This window comes from Theropithecus gelada, chromosome 10 (genome assembly GCF_003255815.1).
Source record: "Theropithecus gelada isolate Dixy chromosome 10, Tgel_1.0, whole genome shotgun sequence".
NCBI lineage: Eukaryota > Metazoa > Chordata > Mammalia > Primates > Cercopithecidae > Theropithecus > Theropithecus gelada.
Genome location: NC_037678.1, coordinates 84,838,039 through 84,865,801, shown reverse-complemented (window position 1 = coordinate 84,865,801; position 27,763 = coordinate 84,838,039). Strand labels below are relative to the sequence as shown.

Genomic DNA, 27,763 nt, shown 5'->3' with positions numbered 1-27,763 from the left:
TAAAAAAAAATGTGTAACACCAAACTACACTTTGCTAGTCAAACCAAACGCTGGTTTTGGCACCTTGTAATTCCTGGTGGGGGAATGTCAGTTGATAAAGTTAAACTCTCTGCAGAATTTAGCAAAGTAAAATAGGCCATAGAGGAATTATGACCATAGCTAGAGTCCCCCTGGACATTTGCTACTTTTATTTGTATTATCATACTTCTGACCAAATGAGGGGAATATTTTGAAATATGTATGAATGGCCCATCCTCGTGGCTATTTGAACTAAACCAGGCTTTTGGTTATTTAGAGTCTCTGAAAGTATCACTGAGATTAATTTGAATGACATTCGGTTTTCTAGGATATGGCACTATCACAATTTAGGTTATATTTTATATCCTAGAATATACTTAACCCCTTTCCTACTCTCTCAATTCTTTATTTTTACTTTTTAATAAGATCTATTGAGGAACAAAAGGATAAAGAGTATAATAGATACTTTTTCTTTCTTTTTGCTTTTCAATATGCTTATCTTTAATTGGTATGTATTTATGATTTTGAATATCAGTTTCTATTTTCATGGGTATATTCATAATTATGTGGCCATTTGGTGATATGCATAGATATGCTCTACTTAAAAAATTTCATGTTAAATAAAGTAACTTATTACTGTATTAAGTCAATGTTAAATATTGTTCTTCAGTCTGGAAAGGGTTGAATTTAAATCCAAGTTAAGTGGTCCGTCCCAATTGTTATGGTGTTTCATTGGCAGGAATAGAATCCAGATTGTCCATGCTACCTTCCAGTCCTTTATCTGTTATTCCCCACTTCTTTAAGACTCAATTTAAAGGCTGGCAGAGCTCTCGTATTTAAAAGGGAAAGTGTAATTTTATCTAGAGAAGATAAATATGTGCCCTAAAATGAAAGAAAGACCAGAGGTCCAGACCATAGCCAGGTGTTTTTGGAAAGAGCCAAATTGGACAACTAAATTGGAAAAGGTTGCCTGCATTTATAAAGGAGATTTTCTTCCTATTTATTAATAATTAGCAAGGTCTTAGCTTTTCTAGCTTTGTATTTTTAAATCTGACCAGTAATTAATTCATATCCTATTAGTCAGTATGTTAGTAGCATGTTGTGTTGTTTCTGTCTTTGAAGTATTAATGCTATGATACACATGCCTCTATGAAGTAAAACTACCAAATAATCTTGGTTCTCTTCTTCTCTCTTGAATATATTTCCCAGACAGTGGTGACTGATTACAGTGAAGGATGAGCAGCTCTCCAGTGGGAGAAACAAAGTTAGAGCTAAAGTGTAGTATGGGCATTGCTTATTCTCACTTTTAGGAAATCAAGAAAGTTTGGAGTAAAATAGAACTGAATTAGTAGAAAATGAGAAAAGTGTGATCCAGTATACCAAATGACCTCATAGGATGGGAGGGCAGTAAAGAATTGTTACAAAAAGGAAACACTGAATATAGGAATATGGGACCAATATCAAGAAATATAATTTTTTTATAGATAAAGTGAGAGGCTTAATGTTTGATGGTTTTAGTCTTAGAAGTTTGTTTTGAACAGTAGACTAAAGGGCACACAAAACTTCCAGAAATAAGGACTGCTCCCATATTACGAGAAATGGGTGTGGATTTCGGTTTGGTTATTATGGGGACTAGCCAAATATTTCACGACAGTTGTTTAAGGATGTGCTTTTGGGAACAAACTCATTTAAGAGTGATGTGCAAAAACGTTACATTTAGGGAACATCTAAATATGAAATAATCAGAAATGTGAGGTAATAGAAAACTGCTTTAGTTAAGCTGAGTTTGGATCACATGTCCAATTGAGCAAGATGCAGTTTCAGAGGGAACAAAGTTTGAGTTATTGATGAGATTCAATTAAAGAATATTAATTTTATGATACTTTGTTTCTTATAGATGCATGAGGGGCAAGAGAAGCCAACAAAGATCTTGTGTAGGTCTTCTTGTATTGGGGAGAAATATGTGTATTGGAGGTTGAAAGGTGCAAGGGCCTCCTGTTTGGTCAGGAAGTGATTCAAGAAATCTTTGTTTTTGAGACGAAGTCTCGCTGGGTCACCCAGGATGGAGTGCAGTGGCGCAATCTCGGCTCACTGTAGCCTCTGCCTCTGAGGTTGAGGCTATTCTCTTGCTTCAGCCTCCTGAGTAGCTGGGACTATAGGTGTATGCCATTGTGCCTGGCTAATTTTTTTATATTTTTAGTAGAGATGGGGTTTCTCCATGTTGACCAGGCTGATCTTGAACTCCTGACCTCAAGTGATCTGCCTGCCTTGGTCTCCCAAAGTGTAGGGATTACAGGTGTGAGCCACCGCGGCTGGCCAAGAAATCTTTTTCTGGAATTATTTGAGCCTGTATCACTTGAAGATGTGTAGTACTTGAATGTGTGGTGTGGGTGGGGTGGGGATGAGGGTAGGGGTGGAAAGTGACATTTGCACTGTATGAAGTGCAAGTGAGGCAGAGATGCCAGTGTCTGTTATTACTTGAGAGAGACGAGGCTAGTGTTGGAGGACAAGGCAGGAGGGATGGGCTTTTGCTGAGATTTAGGTGATACACAGAGAAAGTGATTGCCAATCAGATTGAATTCATTCAAGTATTTTTTCACAGAACCAACTTTGCCTTTTTTTGGTCTCTTTATTTAAAATTTATAACTATCTCTTTCATTGATTTTTCATTTTTTCTTTGTTTTTTCCCCCCCTCTTTGTGTTTATCTTGTTCTCTTTCTAATTTCTTTTGTTGGATAGTTAGCTTATTAATTTTATCTTCTTTTCTGATGTTAAAATTTTGGACATAAGTTTCCCTCTCTGTACTACTTTTACTGTATCCCACAAGTTTTGAAATGCTACATTTTTGTTATTCATTATTAAGTATTTTTGTTCCCATGTTGATTTATTTGATCCATAAATTATTTAGAAGAGTTTTTTAATCTTTTAATTTCCAAATTTTATCTACTGTTGTCTCCTAAGTTAATTGTATTATAGTCAGTATATTTTGTTTGATATCGTTTTTTGAAATTTGTTAATGATTTAGTTTATGATTTAATGTGCGATCAGTTTGTGCCTAAAAAGAAACTTTCTTTTCTAATATTGGGTACAGAGATCTGTCAGTGCTATCAAATCAAGCTTTTCAATATGCTATTCACATCCATTTCTGACTGATTTTTCCTGCTTGACCTCTTCATAATTGAGAGAAACGTGTTAAAATATCTCATTGTGGAGTGTAATTTGTTGATTTCTCTGTTTTTACTTTCCATAAATTTGAGGCTTTTAAAAAATACATACAAATTTAGAATTATTATATTCCTGGGTGACTGCAAGCTTTCAGCATTTATCATGTAAAGCCCTGTGTCTCTATTAATGCTTTCTGTCTTAACACTTACTTTGTGTGATGTTAACATAGTTTCATTGTTTGGATTGATATCTGCTTGGCACATCAGTTTTTTCTTCCCCATCCTTTTACTTTTGACTTTTCCATATACTTATGCTTTAGGTTTATCTGTCATAAATAACATCTAGCCAGATTTAAAATCCAATCTGACATTCAATAAGACGTTATTATTTTTAAAGAATTTTTTTTTTTTTTTTTTGGAGACTGAGTCTCGCTCTGTCGCCTAGGCTGGAGGGCAGTGGCACGATCTTGGCTCACTGTAACTTTTGTTTCCCAGGTTCAAGCAATTCTCCTGCCTCAGGCTCCCGAGTAACTGGGACTATAGGCACACACCACCATGCCCGGCTAATGTTTTGTATTTTTCGTTGAGACGGGGTTTCACTATGTGTTTTAATTTATATGCAGGTTTGCCATTGTATTTCCTTACCCATGTCTTGTTGCGTGTCTGCTTGTCCTCTTTCATTTATTTCCCTTCTTCTTGAAATATATCATTTATTTATTTATTCATCGATTCAACAGGTGTTTACTGAATGCCTAAGAGGTGTCAAGTGCTTTTCTGGGTGCTTGGCATATGTTAGTGAATAAAATATGCAAAGGTTCCTGCCTTCATCAAGCCTATCATCTTGTCAGAAAGATAGGCAATTTAAATGATATGAGCATTATATCGTTTTAGAAGGTGATGAGATGTTATGGAAAAAATATAGAGAAAGGAGAGTAGGTGTGCTTGCGTGTGGATGGCAGGGAGGATGCAGAAGGAGGACAGGTTGTAGTGTTAAGTAGAATGCCCCTTACAAACTTTATTAAATGCAGTCCTCCTGGCAGTGAACTCATTGGATTTATTTATATATTTATAAATGTCTTTAATTTTGTTCCTAAAAGGCAGTGTTGTTGAATACCATTTCTAAGTTTATAGTTACTTTTCTTTGAGGATATTATACCAACCATTATAGCCTTCTGGCCTACTGAGCTTCCAGGAATTTGGCTGTCGTTCTGTTGTAGGTGACATCTCTTTTCTGTCTGACTTTTTCCCTTTTTCTGTGGCTTCCTGGAGATCAGGATTCTTGTTTTCTATCAGTTCTGGAAAATTTGAGCCATTTCGTCTTTAAATATTTTCTCTCTTTTATTCTGTGTATTCTCTCTAGTTAGCCACAGATTAGACTTTGAGCCATGTCTCCTAATATCTCATTCATACTTTTCAGGTTTTCCCCCTTTTTCTTACAGTTACAACCAAATGTGTATTAAATATGCCTTATACCAATAGAAAAAAGTTGAAAAGTTTGTTCACGATCTGATGTTTTGAATATTTGGTTTTGTTTTTTAAGATAATACATTGCTATTGATTTTTTTTTTTGGCCTTTTTTACAGGCAAAATTTACATACAGTAAAATGCATGCATCTTGAGTGTGTAATTCGATGAATTTTGACATGTGTATATAACCATATAATCAATACTCCTGTCAAAATATAGAATATTTCCACGACTCCAGAAAGTTTTCTTGTGCCCCTTCGTAGTTAATGCCCTCCCTAATGAAGATAACAATTTTCTGATTCTTTTTCACCATAGTTTTACTTGTTCATTAAAATGGAGTCTATGTATTCTTTCGTGTCCAGCTTCTTTTGCTCAGCATATAAGATTATTCGTATTGTTCCATATAGCATGGGCTCCTTTTTATTGCTTAGCAATCCTCCCATATTGACAATATCATAATTTGTTTCCCCATTCCCCTGTTGATAGACATTTGGATTGTTCCCAGGTTTTGGCTATTGCAAATAAAGGTGCCATGAACACGTTCCTTGACAAGTCTTTTTGTGGTATACATTTTGACTTCTTTTTGGTAAATGCTTAAGTATTTCATTGTTAGGTCATAGATTGGTTTATGTTTAATGTAGAACTTATAAATTTTGATTTAGAATTATAAAATTGTGATTAATATTCATTTCAGACAAGTAAGCAAAATTGGACATATTTATCATTAAATATTTAAACTAATATTTGAAGTCCTTGAGATGTGTTCTGTAAGTATTTTGATAGGATGAATGCAGTTTAATGACCTAGTTAATGTCATCTTAAGGAACTTGCTGTAATTTTTATTTCAACTTCAGCATATCCTAGGTTCTCAATCTTTAACCAGTGGTTCACTATGGGTATAAGTTAAATGATGTTAATTAAACTGCATATGAGTGAGAATAGAAATGATTTAAAGCTGCATAAAACTACTTTTGTGATGATATTTCTGTCTAGCTATGTAATAATTTAAGCCATGAGTATGTTCGTGTGATGTCTACTATCACTTACACACACTCATTCAACATGGACTCTGAGACCCTTCAAACTGTTCCATTTTAAAGAGAAAAACTTACATTTCTTTACATTATTTAAAAGATTATCTTAAAAACCAAGATGAAAACCATTGCCTTTTCCACCTTTAATGTTGCAAACCCCAGAACATTGTATAGGAATTCTACCAGTTAGAAAACATTGTCCTTTGCTATCTTTGAGGGTTCAGAATTTTTAAGTAATCTTTTTTATACTATGAATTTAATTCCTTTAACCCAGATATGTTATAGCCCCCTAAAAGCATGGTTCAAACACTTTATTTTTATTTTAACCTGAAGATGCTTCTGTTAATTTTTGTTGAGTGATTTAGGAAATAAATAGTATAAAGACTTTATTGTTTACTTTTTACTTGTTTAGAGACAGTGTCTTACTCTGTTGCTCTGGCTGGAGTGCAGTGATGTGATGATTGCTCACTGTCGCCTTGCACTCCTGGGCACAGGGGATCTTCCAGCCTCAACCTCCTGAGTAGCTCAGACTACAGGTTTGTGCCGCCATGCCTGGCTGATTTTTTTATTTTTTGTAGAGACAGGGTCTGCTATGTTGACCACTCTGTTTAAATTTTTATATAGTATACAGTTTTTTCCTCTTGCTCCATAAATATATTTGGTACCAATTTGTGTAGTGTTGCAAAGCCATTTAATTCATACCCATTAAACAAAGAAAATAAAATATTACTTTAGAATAGACATCTTGACTATAGTTTATAAGAAACATCATTAATAGTATTGGGCATCAGAAGATGATTTTCTGAAGAGGGAAGATAATATCATTGAGTGCTCCTATGTTGAGATTTTTTCTGGTTTCATGCAGTCCACATAGGTGAGAGTAAATAATTCTAACTAAATTATTATTATTATTTTTTGAGACAGAGTCTCACTGTGTCACCCAGGCTGGAGTGCAGTGGCGTGATCTCTGCTCACTGCAACCTCCACCTCCTGGGTTCAAGTGATTCTCTCAGTCTCTGAGTAGCTGGGACTACAGGTGCACCCCACCATGCCCAGCTAATTTTTTTTTTTTTTTTTTTGGTATTTGTGGTAGAGACAGGGTTTCACCATGTTGGCCAGGCTGGTCTCGAACTCCTGATCTCAGGAGATCCACCCACCTTGGCGTCCCAAAGTGCTGGGATTACAGGCATGAGCCACCCAGCCCGGCCTAGCTAGATTATACTTTGTTTACAGATAGTTGATAAACTGTAGCCCACAGTGGCCCTGCTGTTGGACGGCTGATTTGTGAGAGATATAGAACTAGGTCTAGATGTTCTGTAGCAGGAGCCATCTCTCTATGTTTAGGATACTCAGAGATGTGAAAGCTTTATGATGGCATTGTTGTACTGTCATGTTAGGGTGTAAGTCATCTGCATTTCTCAAGTGGAAGCTCATGCCAGTTATAATGCTGCTCTCAAACCTAACAAAGGTATATGAGGAGGGGTTGGTATGTTTTCAATGTTTTCAAAGAATGCATTTCTGTCTTTATCATTATATTAAGATAATCCCATAATAGACCTATTTTAGAACGCACTTTACATTTAAGGTTTATTCTTATATTTTAGCTACTTGATGTTTGAGTAATTCTGGATGGAAGAAAGACCGAGTTAATAAGATAAAAGACTGGTAGCTGGGGCTGGGCATGGTGGCTTACCATGCGCCGAGGCGCTGAGGCAGGTGGATCGCCTGAGGTCAGGAGTTCAAGACCAGCCTGGCTAACATAGTGAAACACCGTCTCTACTAAAAATACAAAAAAATTAGCTGGGTGTGGTGGTGGGTGCCTGTAATCCTCGCTACTCGGGAAGCTGAGGCTGTGAGCCAACATCACGCCATTGCACTCCAGCCTGGGCAACAAGAGCAAAATTCTGTCTCAAAAAAAAAAAAAAGAATACTGAGATGGGTTTCTTGGCAGATTTCAGAGAGTGCAGATTAGAGGCTTAATTTTCTGGTGGCAAGTGCCTTAACTTTGTATTAAGGGATTTATTCCTTTTAAAGTAGTTTACATGTGTTAATTTAATTCTTATAATAACTACATAATAACCATTTCTATTTGGAGCAGAGAAAACAGGGACTGCTTATTTATTGGTTACTTCAAGAAAGTTTTATTTCAATGTTTTCTTTAACACATGTAACCTGTCTGCTAACTTTCTATACATGTTTATTTTGAAGGGAACTATAGTTTTATACAGTTGCTTTTTAGTTACAACTTTATCAAAAAAGTAATAGAAATAGCATGTTTTAGTCAAGGACAATAGGTATATGTGTATCCGTGTAGTGCATATATTTTTAAGTATTTATAGAGTGTAAGAGTGTAATAGTAGCTCTGTATAGTAACAGTCATTGTATGTTTTTTAACCTTTCTAAGATTTCATTCCTGTACAACCAAGCTCTGTGAAATTATTATGGCCAAAATACCAATGTTTGTCTTTCACCTAATTTATCTGCACTTCATAAAAATGCTTAAATATTACTTCATCATCCTTAAATTTGCTGTGCAGTATGTGAAGTCTATGAACTAGTTCTTGAATATTTATGAAGTAATTCTGATTTTTTTTTTTTAGGTGTTACAGGCTCTTAGGAATATTTAGCTTAATTTGGAACAGGATTCTCTATTATTTGTGTGATTTTTCATTTTTGAAAACCAAGTTAAGAGTAAATCCATCTATGTATAATCCAGTTACACTGACATCAGTTTTTGTATCTTTCTATAGGAGTTTGGTTAGGCATAACAGTTCTCATGCTTCACAATATCCTGATTGAAATGCTAGGAAAAGTGCTTTACAGATAATGCATAGCATTGTGTATACGTTACTTATCCCCTGTATAAAATTCTGTTTTACAGAATGCATGGGTAGTATCAGCAGTTGCAGTTTATAAAAAAGAACTAATGAAAAATACCCTTAAGAGAGTAGGTTGTAAGCATTCTCGCCAGAAATAAATGATTCTGTGAGGTAATGTATACGTTAATTAGCTTGATTTCTGCAGTCAGTGCCTGTGTCAAAACATCGTGCTGTATACCGTAAATATAGATAATCTTTATTCATTAAAATAACTAAAATGTAAAAAAGAGACATAACTGTCCCTCAAAGGTTAGACAGTGAAATAGGATGAAAGTCCCAATTTGATTATTTACCGGAAGCAATTATCTTTATTTGGTAGGCCTGATGGAGACAGTCACTTTATGCCTTACTTGGGCTAGGGAAAAAAGTGTGTAAAAATTTCCAGAATTTTAAAACAAAGAATAAGGGAAAAAGTACTGGCATATGTCTCTCAATAAAAACTCAGTATTTCCAAAAAATAATCTTAAAAGAATACCCTTTCTTTACTTTTCTGTTATTGTTGAGGAAAGTTATTTTACAGTTTGTTTATTTGTATGAGATTTGTTTGCTTTTTAAAGGTGTAAGATCAGTATTTTAAAATACACATACCAAATCCATGTAGTATAATAGTGGTGATAAGCTGTCAGTTGACAGTTGAGCAAGATAGAACTTAAATCTTTTATACTGGCATAGTGTTAGCCTTAGGTAGTTTACCTTGCTCCTTAAGCAGATTTGTGCCTGTAAATAGTTTGCTTCAGAATGAATGGGGCAGGTATTTGGTGGATAATGATCCCCTGGGGTGGGATGCTGTTAGACCGTTAGCATAATGTGGAATATTGTTAGGTGTGCGGTCTTGGATAGTTCCCAGATTGCTCCATCAGAATCTGCATTGAAACAAATTCTCCAGATGATCTGTGTGCACATTAAAATTTGAGAAGCCTTCCTAAAGAAGACATCAAATTTGGCATCTGGGAAACTAACACTTCTCTACTCGAGATTGCAAGAATATAAAGATTTAGAAATTATTTATTAGAATTATAAAACAAATATTCCTCTTTAAAGTATATTTCTCTTTAAGATTATCCATCTTTTCTGGAATAAAATGTTTTTAATGCATTTCTGTACTGCTGTTCTTAATCTTACCTAGCAGAGAAGATAGACTTTGCTTTGTCCAACCTGAACGAGCGAGTCTGGTTATTGTTAAGTCTTCCCTAAGATAGCGGCAGCATCTGGATTTGCATGAAGTCAAATCTTGTGAAACGGAGGTAGAAAACTGGCCCTGACACTGGGATGGCATTGCATGGTATTCACTATTGGGCATGTTTTGTAACAACAGGGATACAGATATCCTGCATCCTAATTAAAAAATAAGTATGTCCTGAGTGTCTATTGAATTCAGTGTGATATGGAGTGGATCAAACCCTTCCTCAGGGAGTGTATGGCCAGGTTAGGAAGTATTCTTGAAGGGCACATGCCTTGAGCAGAGCTATGGCATTCTGAGATATGATCATGTGGATCCATTGTCTAGACTTTCTCCAGCTGTGGTTAAAAGAGGGATTAGGCATATAGCATTCTTTTCAGCCAGTTCAGCATTTCCTATCAAAGTAAGTACTGTCATAGTGTATCAGTATATTTAAGGGAAATTAGAATTTAGAGCAAGAAATATAAATTCTAGATGTAAGTATCTTTTCCTAACAGACTTAATGTAAAATGTTGTTGTGGCACACTCTACTCCTGAGTTTTCCAGTTTGCTTTAGGGAAAAATCTCTTGTTTGAATTCTGCTTCCAGTATTAGAAACTCTTCAATGTTGCTCAGCTTCTGAGATGGCTCCAGGAACTCATTGACTTTTCTGGTGATTGCTTTTGTGTGTCATTTTGCTTCTTGTGGATCTCTTAGTACCAACCAAGTCCTGCTCAGTAGTGTGAGCAATAAACCACACAGGATGGGGAGCTGTTCATGTTGAACCCTGCGTTGGGCCTGGCTCTTACATGCATACTGGTGGTGGGGGTAAGGGTGGGATCTAGGGTTGAGGGGCAAGGTTTGAAAACCAATGTCCTAGCATAAGAACACTACCATGACTACTATTAACCTAAAAACCTACCTTAAGCCCCCTTTTTAATATGTGAGACTTCTTCTTCCCTGAATTTTTTTCTTGCCTCCCTTAAACATTATTTCTATCCAGTAGTGTAGTGTTTGTCTCTCTTGCACAGGTGACCAGAAACTTTGGAGGTAGGAGACAGCTGCTCATAGTCACTAAATGTCACTAAGTGCCTTAAACATGTGGAACCTGGAACAAAACATCGAAACACAAAGATGCCTTTCAAGAACATACACTTTTCTGCCATACAATTGGCAAGCATCTTACTGTTATAGGAGAGAAGGGAGCTTGCCATGAAGTTTCTCACAAACAAAGAACTCTAAGAGAAAAATGATAGTGTGGTATACTTTAAGATTGTAAATGCCATTTTCTTAATTTATTGTGTGGAATGTATTTCTATTAGATGTTTGTGTATAATACTTAAAGAAATACTAACAAGGGTATTTATTGGTTCATTTATGCCACAGATCTTTTCCTCTACACATTCTCAAACATGAACTTAATTCTTGAGAATGAAGAGACACTGCTGTATACTGTAATTTATATTAAATTGTGATATGTCCTCCATTAAAAAGACAATATAGCCTTATTATTAGAGAAAAGCAACAGGACACCTTTTGTTCGGGATTTCTCTGTGGAAAATACATTTTGACTTAAATAGGATTTAAATGGCAACTTGTTAATAGATAATTTTAGCAGATTGCTCAATGTTCCACTTAGGGATTAGTTTAGATTTTGTTGTGTCATGATTGTACAGAAAAGTGCTATATAGTCATATCAGATTGTCTCACGCCATGCCTAGTGAATACTTGTGCCACTTTTGCTCTACAGGAAAATGACTCAGGCACTTTGGACACGGTGGGCGCTGTGGTTGTGGACCACGAAGGGAATGTTGCTGCTGCTGTCTCCAGTGGAGGCTTGGCCTTGAAACATCCGGGGAGAGTTGGGCAGGTAAGTAATTATGGGTTTTTTAAACTAGCCTTTCAAAGTAAAGCATGGAATTTTTAGCTCACAATTTTTTTTTTTTGAGACAGAGTCTCACTGGAGTCTGTCTGGAGACTCTTTGCCCAGGCTGAAGTACAGTGGCATGATCTCAGCTCTATGCAAGCTCCACCTCCCAGGTTCACACCATTCTCCTGCCTCAGCCCCCCGAATAGCTGGGACTACAGGCACCCGCCAACATGCCTGGCTAATTTTTTTGTATTTTTAGTAGAGACGGGGTTTCACCGTGTTAGCCAGGATGGTCTCTATCTCCTGACCTCATGATCCACCCACCTCAGCCTCCCAGAGTGCTGGGATTACAGGCGTGAGCCACTGTGCCCGGTCCAGCTCACAATTTTTTAACCAGTGGGAACATTTTTTCTTTAGAAAAAAATGAATATAATTGTTTTTTAACATCTAGTATAAATCATCAACCAAATACCTTTTTAAGATTCTTTTTAAGAAAACCTATCTCATAGTAATTGGTTTGTTTCTCATCTTTAGAATGGGTGATCCTAGTTTTGCCACTTTCAGCAGGCTGGGCACTGGCCTGGGTATTTAGTAGAAATTTCATAAATGTGTGCCAGTTTCCATTTGCTCTCTGTAAATATCACTCTCTTTAGGAACAAGCTCTACTTGACTATCCTGCTTGCTTTTTAGTTGGATAAATGATTTTAGAGTTACATTTTTTATTTCCTCTATTCCATGTATAGTGACATTTGGCCCTTTACATCCCTCCTCTGATCAAGCATTTCAGCCATTTTATAAAATAATCAGTATTTCAGGTCACCAACACATGGTATCACTTAAAAAATCTAGAAAGGAGATTGCTCTAATTTATGTAAAATTTGCTTGTCCTCAGTTCATTTGCACATCCTCTTCACTTTGCCCCTCCCGCCGTCTCCGATCTTTAGTTTTATACTGAGAATGAAATTTAACAATCCATTTGATCTAGGAAGATTTCTGAGGATAAACCAATTTTGGCACATTACTTGTGGGCTTAATAAATATTTGTTGAGTGAACAAATGAATTGGATACTCTCATGGACTAGTTGCAAGGGTTCATTTAAACTCAGTATTTAGGTGGCATCTTATACATGGAATGTGTCTTGTTATGCTTTGTGTACTTTGTCACATTTGAAGAAGAGTCAATGTCACAGTTACTTTGTTCATGACAGTTAGTTACTATTTGAAGCAGAGAGATCCAATTCATGGAGAATATCACTGCACACCCCAAAGTGATGTTGCTTGATCTGCTCTAAGCTGCTTACATTCCTAGACTAGGAAAAAGGGGAAGGGAAGAATAATGAGTTTTGTGCTACTCTGCCTAGTGTACAAGGGGCTGTATAGGGAATGATTACTCCATGTTTGTACAGTGCTTTGAACTCATTATAAAAGCCTTTGTCTGGTCATGGTATTTTTCTTACATTATAAAGTCCTGTGTATTTGTCAAGTTTGCAATAGGAAAATCAAACTTGGCATATCAGATTTAGATACCCTAGTAGAAAAGGTGAGAGAAAAGCCAGCAGAGTCACCTTTGATGCATTATAGTCCCCATGACTTTCTCACTGTTTTCTGTTTGTTTTGGTTAGCAAAATAGCAACAACAGAACTAAGGATGGTTCTGGACTATGTTAGCAGGATATTACGTCTAACAGTCTTGAAGCTATTCTGCCCCTGCACTTAGAACTGTCCTGAGCAAAAGAAATACTTCTGTAAAATTTATGTGTTGATTTGCCTCACTTGGCTAGTTTATGAATACCTAGCTTCTGAGAGTTATAAAATCAGGAAAGAGTGTGAAAAAAGAGTAAAAGGGCTTATAGGAAAATGCAGTTGCTTAATTGGATTATAATGCTTGGATAGAAGAGATGTAATAAACTTGAAACTATGTAAGTATCAGATGAGAGGTAAAGAACAGTTCTTTTTGACAAGCCCAAATGAAACAAAATACAAAAGTAAGTTATATCAAAGGCTAATTATTTTTTAAAGTGTGCTGAAACTAGATACTTTTAATGTATGTTAAATGCACAATTAACTACTTAAAAATTTTAGCATATTACCCTGCTGTAGATATATGATAGCAGTGCAGATGGTGAATGGCAATTTGAGGCCAGGCGCAGTGGCTCACTCCTGTAATCCCAGCACTTTGGGAGGCCGAGGTGGGCAGATCAGTTGAGTTCAGGAGTTCAAGACCAACCTGGCCAACATGGTGAAACCTCATAGAGAAAGAGAAGTAGAGAAGGTGAGAGAAAAGCCAGCAGAGTCACCTTCAATGCATTGTAGTCCCATGACTTTCTCACTGTTTTCTGTAATTCCAGCACTTTGGCTCATGCCATCTCTACTAAAAATACAAAAATTAGGCCAGGTGCAGTGGCTCATCCTGTAATTCCCAGCACTTTGGGAGGCCAATGCGGGTAGATCAATTGAAGTCAGGAGTTCAAGACCAGCCTGGCCAACATGATGAAACCCGTCTCTACTAAAAAATACAAAAATTAGCTGGGTATGGTGGTGCAAGCCTGTAATCCCAGCTACTTGGGGGGCTGAGACAGGAGAATCGCTTGAACCTGGGAGGCGGAGGTTGCAGGGAGCTGAGATCTCACTATTGCACTCCAGTGTGGGTGAGACTGAGACTCCATGTCAAAACAAAACAAAAATTATCTGAGCATGATGGCTGACACCTGTAATCCCAGCTACTTGGGGAGGCTGAGGCAGGAGAATTGCTTGAACCTGGGAGGCTGAGGTTGCAGTGAGCCAAACATGCCACTGCACTCCACCCTGGGAGACAGAGCAAGACTCTGTCTCAAAAAAAAGATAAGAAATGGGAATTTGAATTAGAACTTATTTGCTTCTTTAGCTTACTGTAATTATTTGAATTTACAGTTTGGACATGAGAAAGGAATTATTATATTTCACTTGTCCCCCTAAACTTCACCCCACCCCCAGACAAATAGGCAGTTGAGTTTACTGGTTAAGTGTGGACTTTCGATCCAGGTAAACCTCTATTCTAATCCCACCTCCCCACTTACCACGCCCCTTGCTTTGAACAAGTTACTTAACATCTTTCAGCTCCACTTTCTACTTCTGTAAAATGGGGATAACCAGCTACCTTACAAACTTGTAGAAGATTCAATGTCAAAATGCATTTAAATTACATATTATAGCCCTTAGTAATAATAGCTAGAGCTAGTGTTAATTAAGCACTTGCTGTGTTCAGCAAGTATGTTAATTCACATGATCCTGTGACAATATGAGGTAGATATTTTCATTATTCTTATTGTATAGAAGAGGAAACTATGGCCCAGAGAAGATTAATAATAATATCATTTATATGACCTTATTTTACTGCATAATAACTTTAATAAAATTTTAATACAGTTTTACTACCAAAAAGAAATAAGATTTTAAAAATTTGTTTTTAAAGGCTTGCTTAAGCTTGCCGTATTTTATCCAAACAAGTGGATAATTCTTTTATCAACAACCTCTAATTCTTTTATCTTACCTATCACTGTCTTAGCCCAGTGAATTTCAGAAGGTTAAGAAGGAAGACAGTTTTAGGTTTTGAGACTAAGGAAGAGCATCATAAAGGGAATTTTCTTAAAGGGAAGGAACAAAGGGTAAGTGTAAATGTTCTTTTCTAGAAAGATGACCTTCCCTGGCTTTCTAAGAGGTGTCCTTGGGACCTTATTTACTATTTTTTGAGTGCAGGCTCCTGGTCATGTTAATTGTGGGAAATGTAAAAGATGATGATGATGGGCAGTTCAGAGTTTTCAATGAAGGAAGAATGGGTCCTTCCATTGATTTCTTGTGTTCTCTGAGACTTCGGCTGATCCAGCCCTTGCTTTAGGGAGTACCAGTTGAATAGTTATCCCACAGGTCTGCTAGTTTATTTATAAATTCATATTCTAAATCACTTCTGAAGGGCTTTCAGTTGCCACACTGACCCTGAGCCAGCATGTATTTTAGAAGCATGGTGTTTTCAGAGGCAGTAAACAGATTTCCCACTGTCTACCATATTGAGAGTATCCTGCTCAGTTCTTGGTTCTACTTTTAAGAGGGGTATTTCAGTAACATCTGGAGACAGCAACTGTGGGTCACATGAACATGGGAGACTTCATCTCTGGTTATCCTGGACACTGACTTATTTCTCTAGGAGGGTAATTATGAGAGAGTGGTGGGTTTGTGCATCGCAAAGTCTTGGGAATAGCTCACAAATTTGGGTTTCTTTGGGTTAGAAAAGAGAACTAGAATAGCTGTTTTTAAAAAATTAGAGGACTTTCTGGGGAGGTTACAGTACTTCCAGAGATCAGAGCCAGGACTAGTGGTTGGAAGTTGTGATACAGCAGATATTTGTTACCAGTGGAAAGTGTCCGAAAATGGAATGTGTTCCCACATGGGGTAGTGAGGTTCTCAGTGTCAGAAGTGCCTCGGATGTTTCATGGAGATTCCTGCTCTGGGTAGAATATTGGAGCTAATGATTTCTAAGATCCTTGTAAAAAATAACAGAATATCATAGAAAGCTGAAGTCTGCTCACCATCCCCAGTCTTAGCCTATTCCCCAGTCCTCAGAATGAACTCCTAGGAAATATCAGTACTGCTTTATGGGAGTATCTTTTTCCTCCATCAATGGCAGGGAATACTGAATGTATTTTAGTTTGCTTTTTTTTCAATTCAACAATATGTTTGGGAGATCTTTCTGTATTTTGTTCTTAAAGATTTTTTTAAAAGCTTAATTCTTTTATTTTTAACCTTTGCAATGAATTCCACATACTGCCATGCCAGGGTTTATTTAGCCATTTCCTTACTGATTGACATTTAGGTTGTTTCAGGTTTCTTATTCTTATCAACCATGTAGTAATGAACTGTTGAGCGTGCCTCCTTGTATTTTTCTATGATAGCTAGCTAGCTAGGTTTTTTTTTTTTTTAATTTTAATTTCTACTTCTTACTATGGAGTGGAAAAGTTGTTAGTTGTGATTTCCCTCCCAAAGTCAGAAAAGTCATTGTGGATATCGAAGAGAAGTAGCATTATTAAAACAAAATAGGAATGATCGTCCTAATCTTTTATAAAACCATAGTAGCTTATTGTGTTCCTGATGGTTTCAGATGTATAAATCTGCTCTACCACCTAACAAAGTGATGAGCTTGAACAAAAGAAAGGAGGCTTTTTTGCCTCCTTTCTTTTCATCTGGCTGACTCTAGCACAATGGTGAGTGTATATTGGACCCTTTGATACAGGACTGTTTGTACTTCCTCTTGTGCCAGTTCGACACAGACATGGAAAAGGCCCTCTTGAAGCAGGATTTCCTAGAGCATGGCAGGAGGACCAGCTGCATCCCAGTACCCCATGACCCTGGTTAACAGTACTGATTCCCAGGTCTTCCCAGACACTAAATTAGAATTCCCAGGAATCAGGGTTCTTATCAGTAAGCTCCCCCAGTAATCTGACACACACCTAGTTTGAAAACTACTATTTTAAGCCAACCACATTGGTTTTAAGGGGCCAGAAGAACAACTAGCTGGCAAATTACAATAGGGAGAAGTTTTTCAGGGAAGGAAAAAATTACTGCTGATGACACTAAGAAACTTTCTTTGGCTATTTTCTGAAAGTTTTTAGATGAATGGAATATCTGAAAACGTAGTTTTGATAATATTAAAAGCATCGTGTGGGTGGGTCATATACAACATCTGGTATTATCACCTAGTTGTTTTATATCATTATTAAACCAGGCTTTATTAGATGGGTATGATTTCTGTTGAAAACTAATAATTACATATGATATTTCTGAAATATTATATCTATTTTCTTTTTTCCCCAGGCTGCTCTTTATGGATGTGGCTGCTGGGCTGAAAATACTGGAGCTCATAACCCCTACTCCACAGCTGTGAGTACCTCAGGTATTTGCTGCTTTCATAACCATTTCTCATAACTTCAACCTTGTCAACCATTTAATGATTAAAAGCAATATTTATAGGTAAACATAGAGCATGTGCTATGACAGTGTATGGATGTGGGAAAGATCTTCAGTATTTGGGAGGTTTTAAGGGTTGTTTAGTATCACAGTGTAAATACTATACTTTGCTAACATTTTCTTTTCTTTTCTTTTTTTTTTTTTTTTTGAGTCAGAGTCTCACTCTGTCCCCAGGCTGGAGCAGTGGTGTGATCTTGGCTCACTACAACTTCTGCCTCCCGGGTTAAAGTGATTCTCAGCCTTCCAAGTAGTTGGGATCATAGGTGTGCACCACCACACCCAGCTAATTTTTTGTATTTTTAGTAGAGATAGGGTTTTGCCATGTTGGCCAGGGTGGTCTTGAACTCTTGACCTCTAGTGATCCGCCCTCCTTGGCCTCCCAAAGTGGTTGGATTACAGGCGTAAGCCACTGCGCCCGGCCCACTAATATTTTCAGTACAACTCTGGAGTTAACTATGGTTAATTATATTTTTATAGATATTTTTTCTAATAATCCATGATGCTGCCAAGTTTAGACAACAAAAGACATAAAAGTAGCAGGTCATTTCAAAAATTAACAGATAATCTCTTGGGTAAAATGTTGATGTAAAACTTACAAGGTGCATTTCCAAATATATAGTTTATGACATTCAGTTCTTGAATGACGCTTTCATTGTAATACAGGTCCTCTTTTTATATCTGTATTGTAAAGGCATTATTTAGTACAAAGTGTGTGTGTGTGTGTGTGTGTGCAGGAGATGGGGAACATGACAGTTTTAATAGGCAGAATGGTTGTTGTCTATTTCCATACTTTAATCATACCTGTGCAAGATGTACATAAAGCCTTTTCTCATTATGTGGTGATACCTCTGGTTGACAAAATATTGATTCATTCCTGTTTCATGTTATCCCTCAAGTTACAGTCCTATTCCTTTCTCTCTAACAGTCTCAGGCTTTATTGGGAGAGTGGACAAATACGGCTTCTTTTCCTACCTTTCTATCTCCAATTTCTTATCACAATGGTCTCTGCCCCACTACACCAACAAAGCACCCAGTCCAGTAGCCCTCTTATCCTGCTTTCTGCCTACTCTTTCTGCGATCTCTGATGCAGGTGACTTTTCTTTTTGCATGTAGCATAGATCCTGGAACCCTCTTGGTTTGTCTGCCTCTCTGACCTGTTCCATCTTGGCCTTCTTCACAGATTCTTACTCCTCTGTCCTCCCACTGCCAACAGCCCCAGGGTTGGGTCTTTGGTGAATTCTGTGCTTTCTCCTGCTGATTTCTTGTTATTTCTGCTGTTCTCATGATTTCAGCTTGTCTCTCTCGGGATTGGCTTCCATGTCTGTATCTACTTTGGACTTTTGAGGTGCAGTGAGTCCTTTCTGACTTCCTGGTGGACATGTTCCTATAGGTGCTATGTATACATATCAGACTCATCAGGTTCAACAGAACATTTCGTTCTTCATCCACACCCTGTGCCACCTTTCTCCTGTGTCCTCTATCTCTTTTATTGGTCTTATTCTCCTGTCCTTCGCTCAGAGTTGAAATCTTGGCACCATTCTCATATTTGTGGTTTCCTTCTGTTTCTTCTTTCCTGACTCTGTTCTTTCACACTCATGTTCCTATGCCTGCTTATCTTAGCAGCATCCTGACCTAGCTCCATTTCTTGCATCAGTGGAAAAACGTGGTTGTGAGCTATTGGCCTATCAGGAGAAGTCTAAAGATGAATTAAGATTGAATCGAATCCATACTACTTTAATGGTCAAAAAATTGTTTTTAGTCATTTTTGAAGAAATGAGCATAATGTAATAATATGAGTTAATTTTTAAATTTAATTTAATATTCATGGCACATGAAAACCTTGATGCATAATGTTTACAAATTAGGCTGTGAACATAATTTAGTATGGCCCTGTGTCTATGGAAAATTGTAGTATTTGAACAAACCAAAGACAAATTCATCGTTTCATTTGGATTTTCCCAAAGAAATCTCAGTTGGAATCATGTATTATGAGAGTTTTGTTTTTGGTCAATATGTTGTTCAGTGAGATAGGTTATTGTTTAGACATTACTTTCATATCTAGATGTCAGGAGAATTGGATTCTATTCTAAACTGAAATCCTGAGAGCCTGCCTGCTTGTGTCAATTTGGAAAAGAGATTTCCAAGTCCACCACTCCCCTACTCTTATTTTAAAATAGGTGATGTGCAAGTTGGAATAAGAACATACTCCATGGATTTGATTCTATTAAGTAGAATGCAAAGAATGGGTAGGTAAAGTTAAAATTGTAAAATTAGGTTTTTCTCTATTCCTTTTGAATATTTCCTCCTTTGCCTATCCTGTGTCAGTTGAAGATAGTTTCATATGACTAAAGATACCTTTAGCTTTCCAGTTCATGACATCCAGTGTAGCTTTTTAACTTAGATACCCAGCTTGTCATGTTATACACTTCCCAAGCTAAAAGACTAACCTTCATCAGCCCACAGAACCTGGGGATAATAGACTAAATCTCCAGTCCCTCCTGTCCATTGGAGTTTGTGTGATTGCTTCACTCTTGTTTCTCATGGGACTGTTGCTAAGAAGTTGACAATGGAAACACATGGCAGAGTTGGGTGATCAAGTCAGAAGAAAGGTGGAGCACTGGATTTTGCAACTGTTTGGCCAAAATAGAGAAGACTTGTGCCTTAGGCTGCTGCAGAAAATCCATTTTAGGTTTATATATATTAGAAGGTGGTAATTGAAAGGCGGAGAAAAGATAGTTAGTTATGGTTAGGATAGGGCTCTCCCAAGGCCAGATGGGTGATTTGGTCATTAGCCTGAGGGATAAACTCTAGCATCTTGTTCTCATCACTGGGTGGGGAGAAATGAGTAAGGACTGGAGGAGAGGGGGTGGAGTAGCAGGAGCTGACCTTTCAAACTCTGACTAATGTTCTGGCATCATAGGAATTTGCCTAGCTAGGGATAGAGTAGAGCAGACACAGGGGTTCCTGTCCAGACTCTTCCAGACCCACTAGCTGTGGAGCCTGGGCAAGGGGTTATTTGTAAAACCAGAATAATATCTACCATTACTCTAAGGGGTAAGTAAGTTGACATACACAAGGCTTTTAGTGCATTTCTTTTCCCAGAGTAGGGGCTCAATACTTACTGTATTCCACTGAATCTGAGTCATCATTCTTTATCAGATACACCATTGTTTTTATACCACTAAGGAAATAAAAGACTGTCAATTAAAGTATAACACACTGCCTTGTCATCACTTAATGCATGGTGGTTGCTTTACAGGAAAATACAGAATTAGGAATGTTCCACCAGTGAGAAGTATTTGCTTCACTGATAACAAAGTCATGCCTCATTGCCATTTCCATACCTTTCTATGTGTACAATTATTTTTAATTTGAATTCTATATCATACTGTAATCCTTCTGAACACATTTTGAACAACAGTTTAACTCAACACATGTAGTTCCAACATGGCACATAACTGAAGGGTCAACACTTGCAAACCGCTTGCATCTAGAGGCAGTGGTAGCTCTGTCACCACTGCAGCCTGGAGGATAACATGGGAGGATGCATCAGTTATAACACACCTCCTGAATCCAGAAGTTTAAAAATGTGAAAAAAGTATATTTTAGAATTGATAAATTATAGTAAAAGCTTTTCTTATTCTCAGCTTTTTCTTGAAAATAAATAATTTGTTTCAGACTCTCTTGAGGCAGTAAGATAAACTCTTAAGGAAAGGAGGGCTGTGGGTATATTTGTGTCTCCTGAGTGCCTGACACACAGCCTTGTACAGGGTGAGTGCCCAGTATACAAATAAAAATTAACAAATGTATGTGTGGGTCCTTCCTCTGAGAAGAATGCTTACTTTTTCAAACAGATTATTCACCATGGACTTTCTTTAAATAGGATTTTAAAATATGATTCAATTTGCCAAATTTGGATTCACACATAATTTTTCAGTAACACAGCAAATGCATAATGTAAGATATATCTGGGATCTGTCTCTGGCTGTGGAAAGGAGGAGCAGATTGAAGATTAGAAGATCAGAAGGAGGGGAAAAATGCAAGAGATTAAGTTTATGCTTTGGTTTACCTTAACATTGCTTTTCTGTTACTTGTCCATACAGTTCTTTTTTCTTTCCTTTTTTTTTTCTTTTTCTTAAAAAAAAACCAAAAACCTCCTTTGCCTATCCTGTGTCAGTTAGAGGAAAAAAAAAAAAAAAAAACCCTCTGTCGCCTAGGCTGGAGTGAATGCAGTGGTGTGATCATGGCTCGTTGCAACCTTGGACTTCTGGGCTCAAGTGATCCTCCTGCCTCAGCCTTCCAAGTAGGTAGGACTACAGGTGCACACCATCACACCTGGCTAATTTTTAATTTTTTTATAGAGACAGGGTCTTGCTGTGTTGCCCAGGCTGGTCTTGAACTCCTGGGCTCAAGTGATCCTCCCACCTTGGCCTCAAAAAGTGCTGGAAACAGTGAGTACAGGGGCACTGATGGCAATTGACTAAGATCAGAAGATGTAGGTGTCATTCCCCCTCCTTAAAGTGTTCTGGCATGAAGAAAGACCTGCTACCTTGTTTCTGCTGTGAGGCCAAAGGATTTCTGATTTTCTCAGTTCTTTGCTTTTCAAGGTCTTCGCTCTGGGCATTTCTAGAAACCTGAGGGCCGAGAGGGCTGTGGTCAGGACTTGCCAGGAGTAGCTTCAAAAGTAGATGGAATTAAAAAAATACAAAAATTGAGAACAGCCTTATGCCTCAATATTTCTGAGCTAGTGATTAGTTTCTTCCTCAGGGGCTAGGAGAATATGCCATTCCTTTTTGATTTCTTAACTTAATGAACAGCCAGAGGTCTTCCTCTGCCCCTCTGTGGGAGATTGTCTATGGGACTGTGTTAGAAAACTCGTGCCCGGGGACCTGTGTCAGGAGGGCACAAGACAGCCTTCTCTGTGAGAGGGGAGTTATGTGACAGCAGAAGCCGATGGGAGACCACTGCTGAGATATTTACAGATGCCATGTGGCCATTGCTGTTTAAGGATGTGTGGAAGGCAGGCAGGAATCCATGCTTCAGCTTCTATTTAGCAGCAGTCATTCTTGCACTGTGTGTGTCACAGGCACTCTTGGTGAATACAAGGCCTATTCTACTGAGGACTCAGTGCAGGTCACCTAGGGTTCCAGTCTTCCTTCTAGCCCTCTCCCCGTTTCTTAGCAACCCTTCAAGGTGAAACCTCAAGGAATTTTCTATACTCAAGGTTTATTATTTTCTTTAGTTCTCTCCTCTCACTCACTTTTATTCTACTTCAGTCAGACTTCTCCTCTACCGCTCCATCAGTCTGTTCTTGTCAAGATTAACAGTTACCTCTAAAGTCATGTGATTATCTTTATAAGCAGCTTTTGACACGGTTGCTCAAGTAACTTGCTCTTCCTGTAAATACTGTCCTTAATAGATTTCCAGGGACTACACTCTCCTGTTTGTCCTGCCACCTCACTGGCTGCTCCTTCTCAGTCTCCTTTGTTAATAGTCCTCATCTCTTTGACCTCTCAGTGTTGGAGTGCCTCAGTGCCTGGTCCTTGAACCTCTTCTCCCTTTCTTTGTATGCCTGCTCCCTTTGTGTCTCATCCAGTCTGATGGCTAAGTACCACCTATGTGCTAATGATGCCCACAGTTTTATCTCCAGCCTGGGCCTCTCTCCAGAAATGAGTTATAATTCAAGTGCTTGGTAAAGTCTCCACTTGTATGTATAACAGACATCTATTTAGCATGTCCGAATATGAACTCTTGCCTAACCCTAAACCTGTTCTCTTGAAATATTTTCCCCACAGCAGAGTCAATTCCAGTGGCTCAAGTCAAAATTTTGGGTTCATCCTTGACCCTGTTTTCTATCTCAGTCACATCCAATTCAACAACAAACTTTGTCTGCTCTCCTCCCTGAATATATTTAAAATCTGACCACTTCTCAGCACGTTAATGGCCACCAACAATTCTGTGGTGCCATCATCTCTAATCTGGATCATTGCTAGCCTCCTAGCTGGTTTCTTGCTTTTTGCCCCTTTACCCCTTTATTTGGTTCTCAACCCTGGAGCTGGTGTTCAAACCGAACTCAAATGATGTCATACCTGTATTTTGAACTGTTCAGCTACTTCCCTTCTTAATAAATGGGAAAGCCAAAGTCCTTATGAAGGGTCTATAAGGCCTTGTTGGAGATACTTCTCAGCTTCCCCTCAGAAGCTCTTGCTTTTCTTCCCTTGCTCACACAATTCCAGCTATGTTGGCTGCCTTGCAGTACTTCACACATGCCATGCACACTCCCGCCTTAGGGCCTTTGTCAAGCTGCTGCTTCTCCTTTAGCTCTCCACCCTCAGTGTCTTAAGCCCCCACCCTCATCTCATCAGGACTTTATTCAAATAAGTCACCTCGATGAGCTCTTCCCCAGCCATCCTATATGAACATGGAGTTCTTCCTTCAGCCAACATTTCCCGTCTCCCTTTCATGTTTTGTTTTTTTCCCATAGCAAGTATCATTATCTAATATTTTATATCTTTAAACAATTTTCTTTTAAAAAATTGGTTTTATTTTCTAATTTGAGTTGTCCTTTATTTTTCTTTCTTTCAATTTCAACTTTTACTATAGATTCATGGGTACATATGCAGGTTTGTTACATGAGTATATTGCATGATACTGAGTTGCGGTATGATTGATCCCATCACCCAGGTGGTGAGTGTGGTACCCAATAGATAGTTTTTCAACCCTCGTGCCTCTTCTTGCCTCCCTACTCTAGTAGTCCTCATTGTCTATTGTTCCTATCTTTATGTCCATGTGTACCCAATGTTTAGCTGCCACATATAAGTGAGAACATGTGGTATTTGGTTTTCTGTTTCTGCGTTAATTTGCTTAGGATAATGGCCTCCAGCTACATCCATGTTGCTGCAAAGGGTATGTTTTTTTGTTCTTTTCTATGGCTGCGTAGCGTTCTATGGTATATATATACCACATTTTATGTATTTATTTCACCATTGATGGGTATCTAAGTTGATTCCAGGTCTTTGCTATAGGGAATAATACTATGATGAACATATGAGTGCCTGGTTTTTTTGGTAGAACAATTTATTTTCCTTTGAGTATATACCCCGTAATGGGATTGCTGGGTCAAATGGTAGTTCTATTTTTAGTTCTTTGCTATTTTCTTTTTATTTTCTACCCTGCTCTAAACTCCTTAGGGGTGGGGATTTTCATCAGCTTTGTTCATTGATGTGTGAATGTTGCTTATTACCTAGAACTGCTGAATGAGTGTGAATGAATATGAATGACAAACAAATACATTGCGGTGGGGTGAGCCAGTGAAACCCAGATGAGTGAAGGCTGAGAGGAAGGCAGATGAGGGGCTAAGAGTGGTATATTCTGGATAAGAGCAGAGGATGCCTGAAGAAGATGATTGAGTGTGAAGTGTATGGGGTTTAATTTGGGGACTTAGGTGGTAGTGTTGAGACATTTTCTTTGGTATGAAAGGGGGACTCTTGAGTAGGGAGATAATCATTCTTTTAGAAGATACATGAAGATAGCTTTCTTCTCTGAGAATGTTCTGGCATGGTGAGCAATGATCCAGACACTGAGAAGCAAAACTAGTCAAGGAGTTAAATACATTGCTCTTGGTCCTCCTGGTGACATCCAGAATCTTTAGTCCACTTTGAGTCCTTAATCTGCCTTGTTGGGCAGGCTGCCACTGGCTTCTCAGAAGTTTCTTGTCCTTATGAAAGAATAAACCTTCATAATTTTGTCACACTCAACAAGATTCTTAAAATGCTGAGAACTAGGAGCTGCCACTGGAGCTGAAATAATTTGAGACATAGTATCTGGGGGTGGGAATAATGCCATGGGAAATCTTCTTGTGACTTATGACTTCTAGATGTGAGCCTAGATAAAACCCTAACGTTTGTAAACATTATCATCTTAAAAACACTTGACTCTTTGGACTGTTTGGTTGTTGGGGGTGGGAAAAATAATATTCATTTACAGATAACAGAGTATATAAACTACCAGCACATTTCTAAGAACTGAAGTAATTATCTGGGATGGGAATTCTATTCTGAGTTTGTTGCATACCCTAATTAGGTCACTTCATATCTGATTTACTTTTAATATATTGCTTCTTGCTTTTTATATAAGTAAAGTCACTGATGGTGCAAAATTATGTAGAATTCTGAATTATGCCAGACCATTTTCTAAGAAACCAGTTCAATGTGACGGCAATTGATATATCTTAGAGATTTTAAATGAGTGGATTTTTTCCTTTCATTCAGTGCGACATGTTACGTGTATCTTAGAGATTTTAAATGAGTAGATTTTTTTCCTGTTTGTGAAATAATGCACGCTCATTGATAGAATTTGGAAAATGAGACCGATAATTTTTGCCATCCTGTGCTAGTCACAATTAATATTTTCGGTGGATTTTTGCTATTAAACAAAAGTGGAAATACTGCTTAGTTTGTATTGCGCTTTGTTCATTTAATATTTTGTAATGAACATTTTAATGTATTATTATTCTTCCAAACATAATTTTAAAGGATATGAAGGATGTCTTTCCAAGCATCATGAGTTCAGGTATTTTGCTCCTCAGCAAGATGACTTGTAATTGGCCTCATGCAATAAAGCAGCAGCTGTTTTAGAGGCTCTTATTCTATGATCTAGCCTGGTTATGATAAAAGAGAATTAAAAACATAGTCCTTGTCCTCAAAGGACATGAAAGCTGGGACCTTGGTAATATAGGAAACTTTCTTGCCAATGTAGAAATATGTTGACATACTGGCTATAGCAAAAGGCTTATTAGCACCGAATGAGGCTCTGCTGCATCCATTCGCCTAGGGAACGTGCACTGTGGTGCTTCCCAAAGGATCACTCGCAGGTGCCTCCGTGTACCTGATGGCTTGACTGTTGTTGCAGCCATCAGTATATCTCCTTTTCTTGCCACCTTTGTCTCCCCAAATCTCACCAAAACCAGTTGTTTTTAATCTTAGCACTACCCATCACTCTCCTACACTCACTGAAATGCCTTCAGCCCCTAACCTCTGGAAGAGCTGAGGACATCCTGGAGGGAAGGTAAGTCTTTCTCTGGAAGAGATTGTAGACCTGGGACATAATGGATAAAGTGATCCCCAAGATGTACTTTTGATGTTTTAATTTCTCAGATTTTTTTGCTAGATACTTACTTTGCATTGCTTTGTTGTTTTGTGAAAGAACAGACTTCTAATTTTAAAACACAAGGTGAAGAAATGGTAAAAACAGAGGCATAAGATCAAGTGATGGGTTAAAATGCCAATTCTGCTATCCTTGATGTAGTTCTCCCTTTGATTGTTCTCACTTGAAAGAATGCGTTTTCCTTCCTATTGTGGAGTACTACCTGCTGTCAGTTGGAGAGTGGGTAAGTTGAGCAACCTGTCAAAGACTTTCTAAGCTCCCTTCATATGGTTCACAGAAACAGGGCTGGATTTTCATTTCTTCTTTCTTTCAACAGGAGTCTCTTTCATGTTTGAAAATTGAAAACGCGTGTTTTTCAGTGCAGAGCGAGGATGTGTGTGCCCTCTGGCACACCTGTTTCTAATTTCCTGACTTGAAAGCATAACCCATCAAAAGGAGGAGAAAAACAATTTCTTTGTGACATGCTGCTTCATGGCCCTTACTGGACTCAAGGCCTTCATGGGTTTGCCGCCTTGGTTCCCTCTGTAGAAGGTTCTTGTGAGAGGCAGAATTCACTAAATACAACTAGTGCCTTTTATGGCACAGGGCTGTTTTTGGTATTATTTTGTTGTAGTTCTTTTCAGCTCAGGAAATTTACTTGAAATAAGATTTATTTTAAAAAATATATTAAATTTAGCTGAGCAGTATATGTTGGAAGGATATCTGTAAGCTGATCAGTGAGCCGACTGACTGGCTAGGAATAGGGTTTGGTTGAGCATACGAATGTTTAAATTCCATAGTGCTGTTTAACATAAATCAAATAGTTCCAATGGGCTGCTTCATGTTTGTGTGTACTTTAAAGTCATGCCAGCTTAAATGACTGTGAGGTACAATGTGTTGACTTTGAGTTTTGTAAATTGATAATTTGTTGCTGTGAAAGTTGTACATGGTATAACTCATCACTTCCTGAAGGTACTTAGTATGTCTGATACTGGCAAGCTGTCATGAAAAAATTGATGTCCAGGGAATTCT

At 37.8% G+C, this 27,763-nt stretch overlaps 1 protein-coding gene across 4 annotated transcripts in view; it reads left to right on the top strand.

Annotated features, from left to right (window-relative positions):
- TASP1 (taspase 1) overlaps positions 1-27,763 on the top strand; it is a 261,785-nt gene that overhangs the window by 106,983 nt on the left and 127,039 nt on the right. For all 4 annotated transcript variants that reach the window (XM_025400222.1, XM_025400225.1, XM_025400224.1 and 1 more), the window contains 2 exons: positions 11,472-11,591; positions 17,435-17,513. In XM_025400222.1, coding sequence (XP_025256007.1) covers positions 11,472-11,591; positions 17,435-17,513 — 199 coding nt within the window. The remainder of the gene's footprint in view (positions 1-11,471; positions 11,592-17,434; positions 17,514-27,763) is intronic.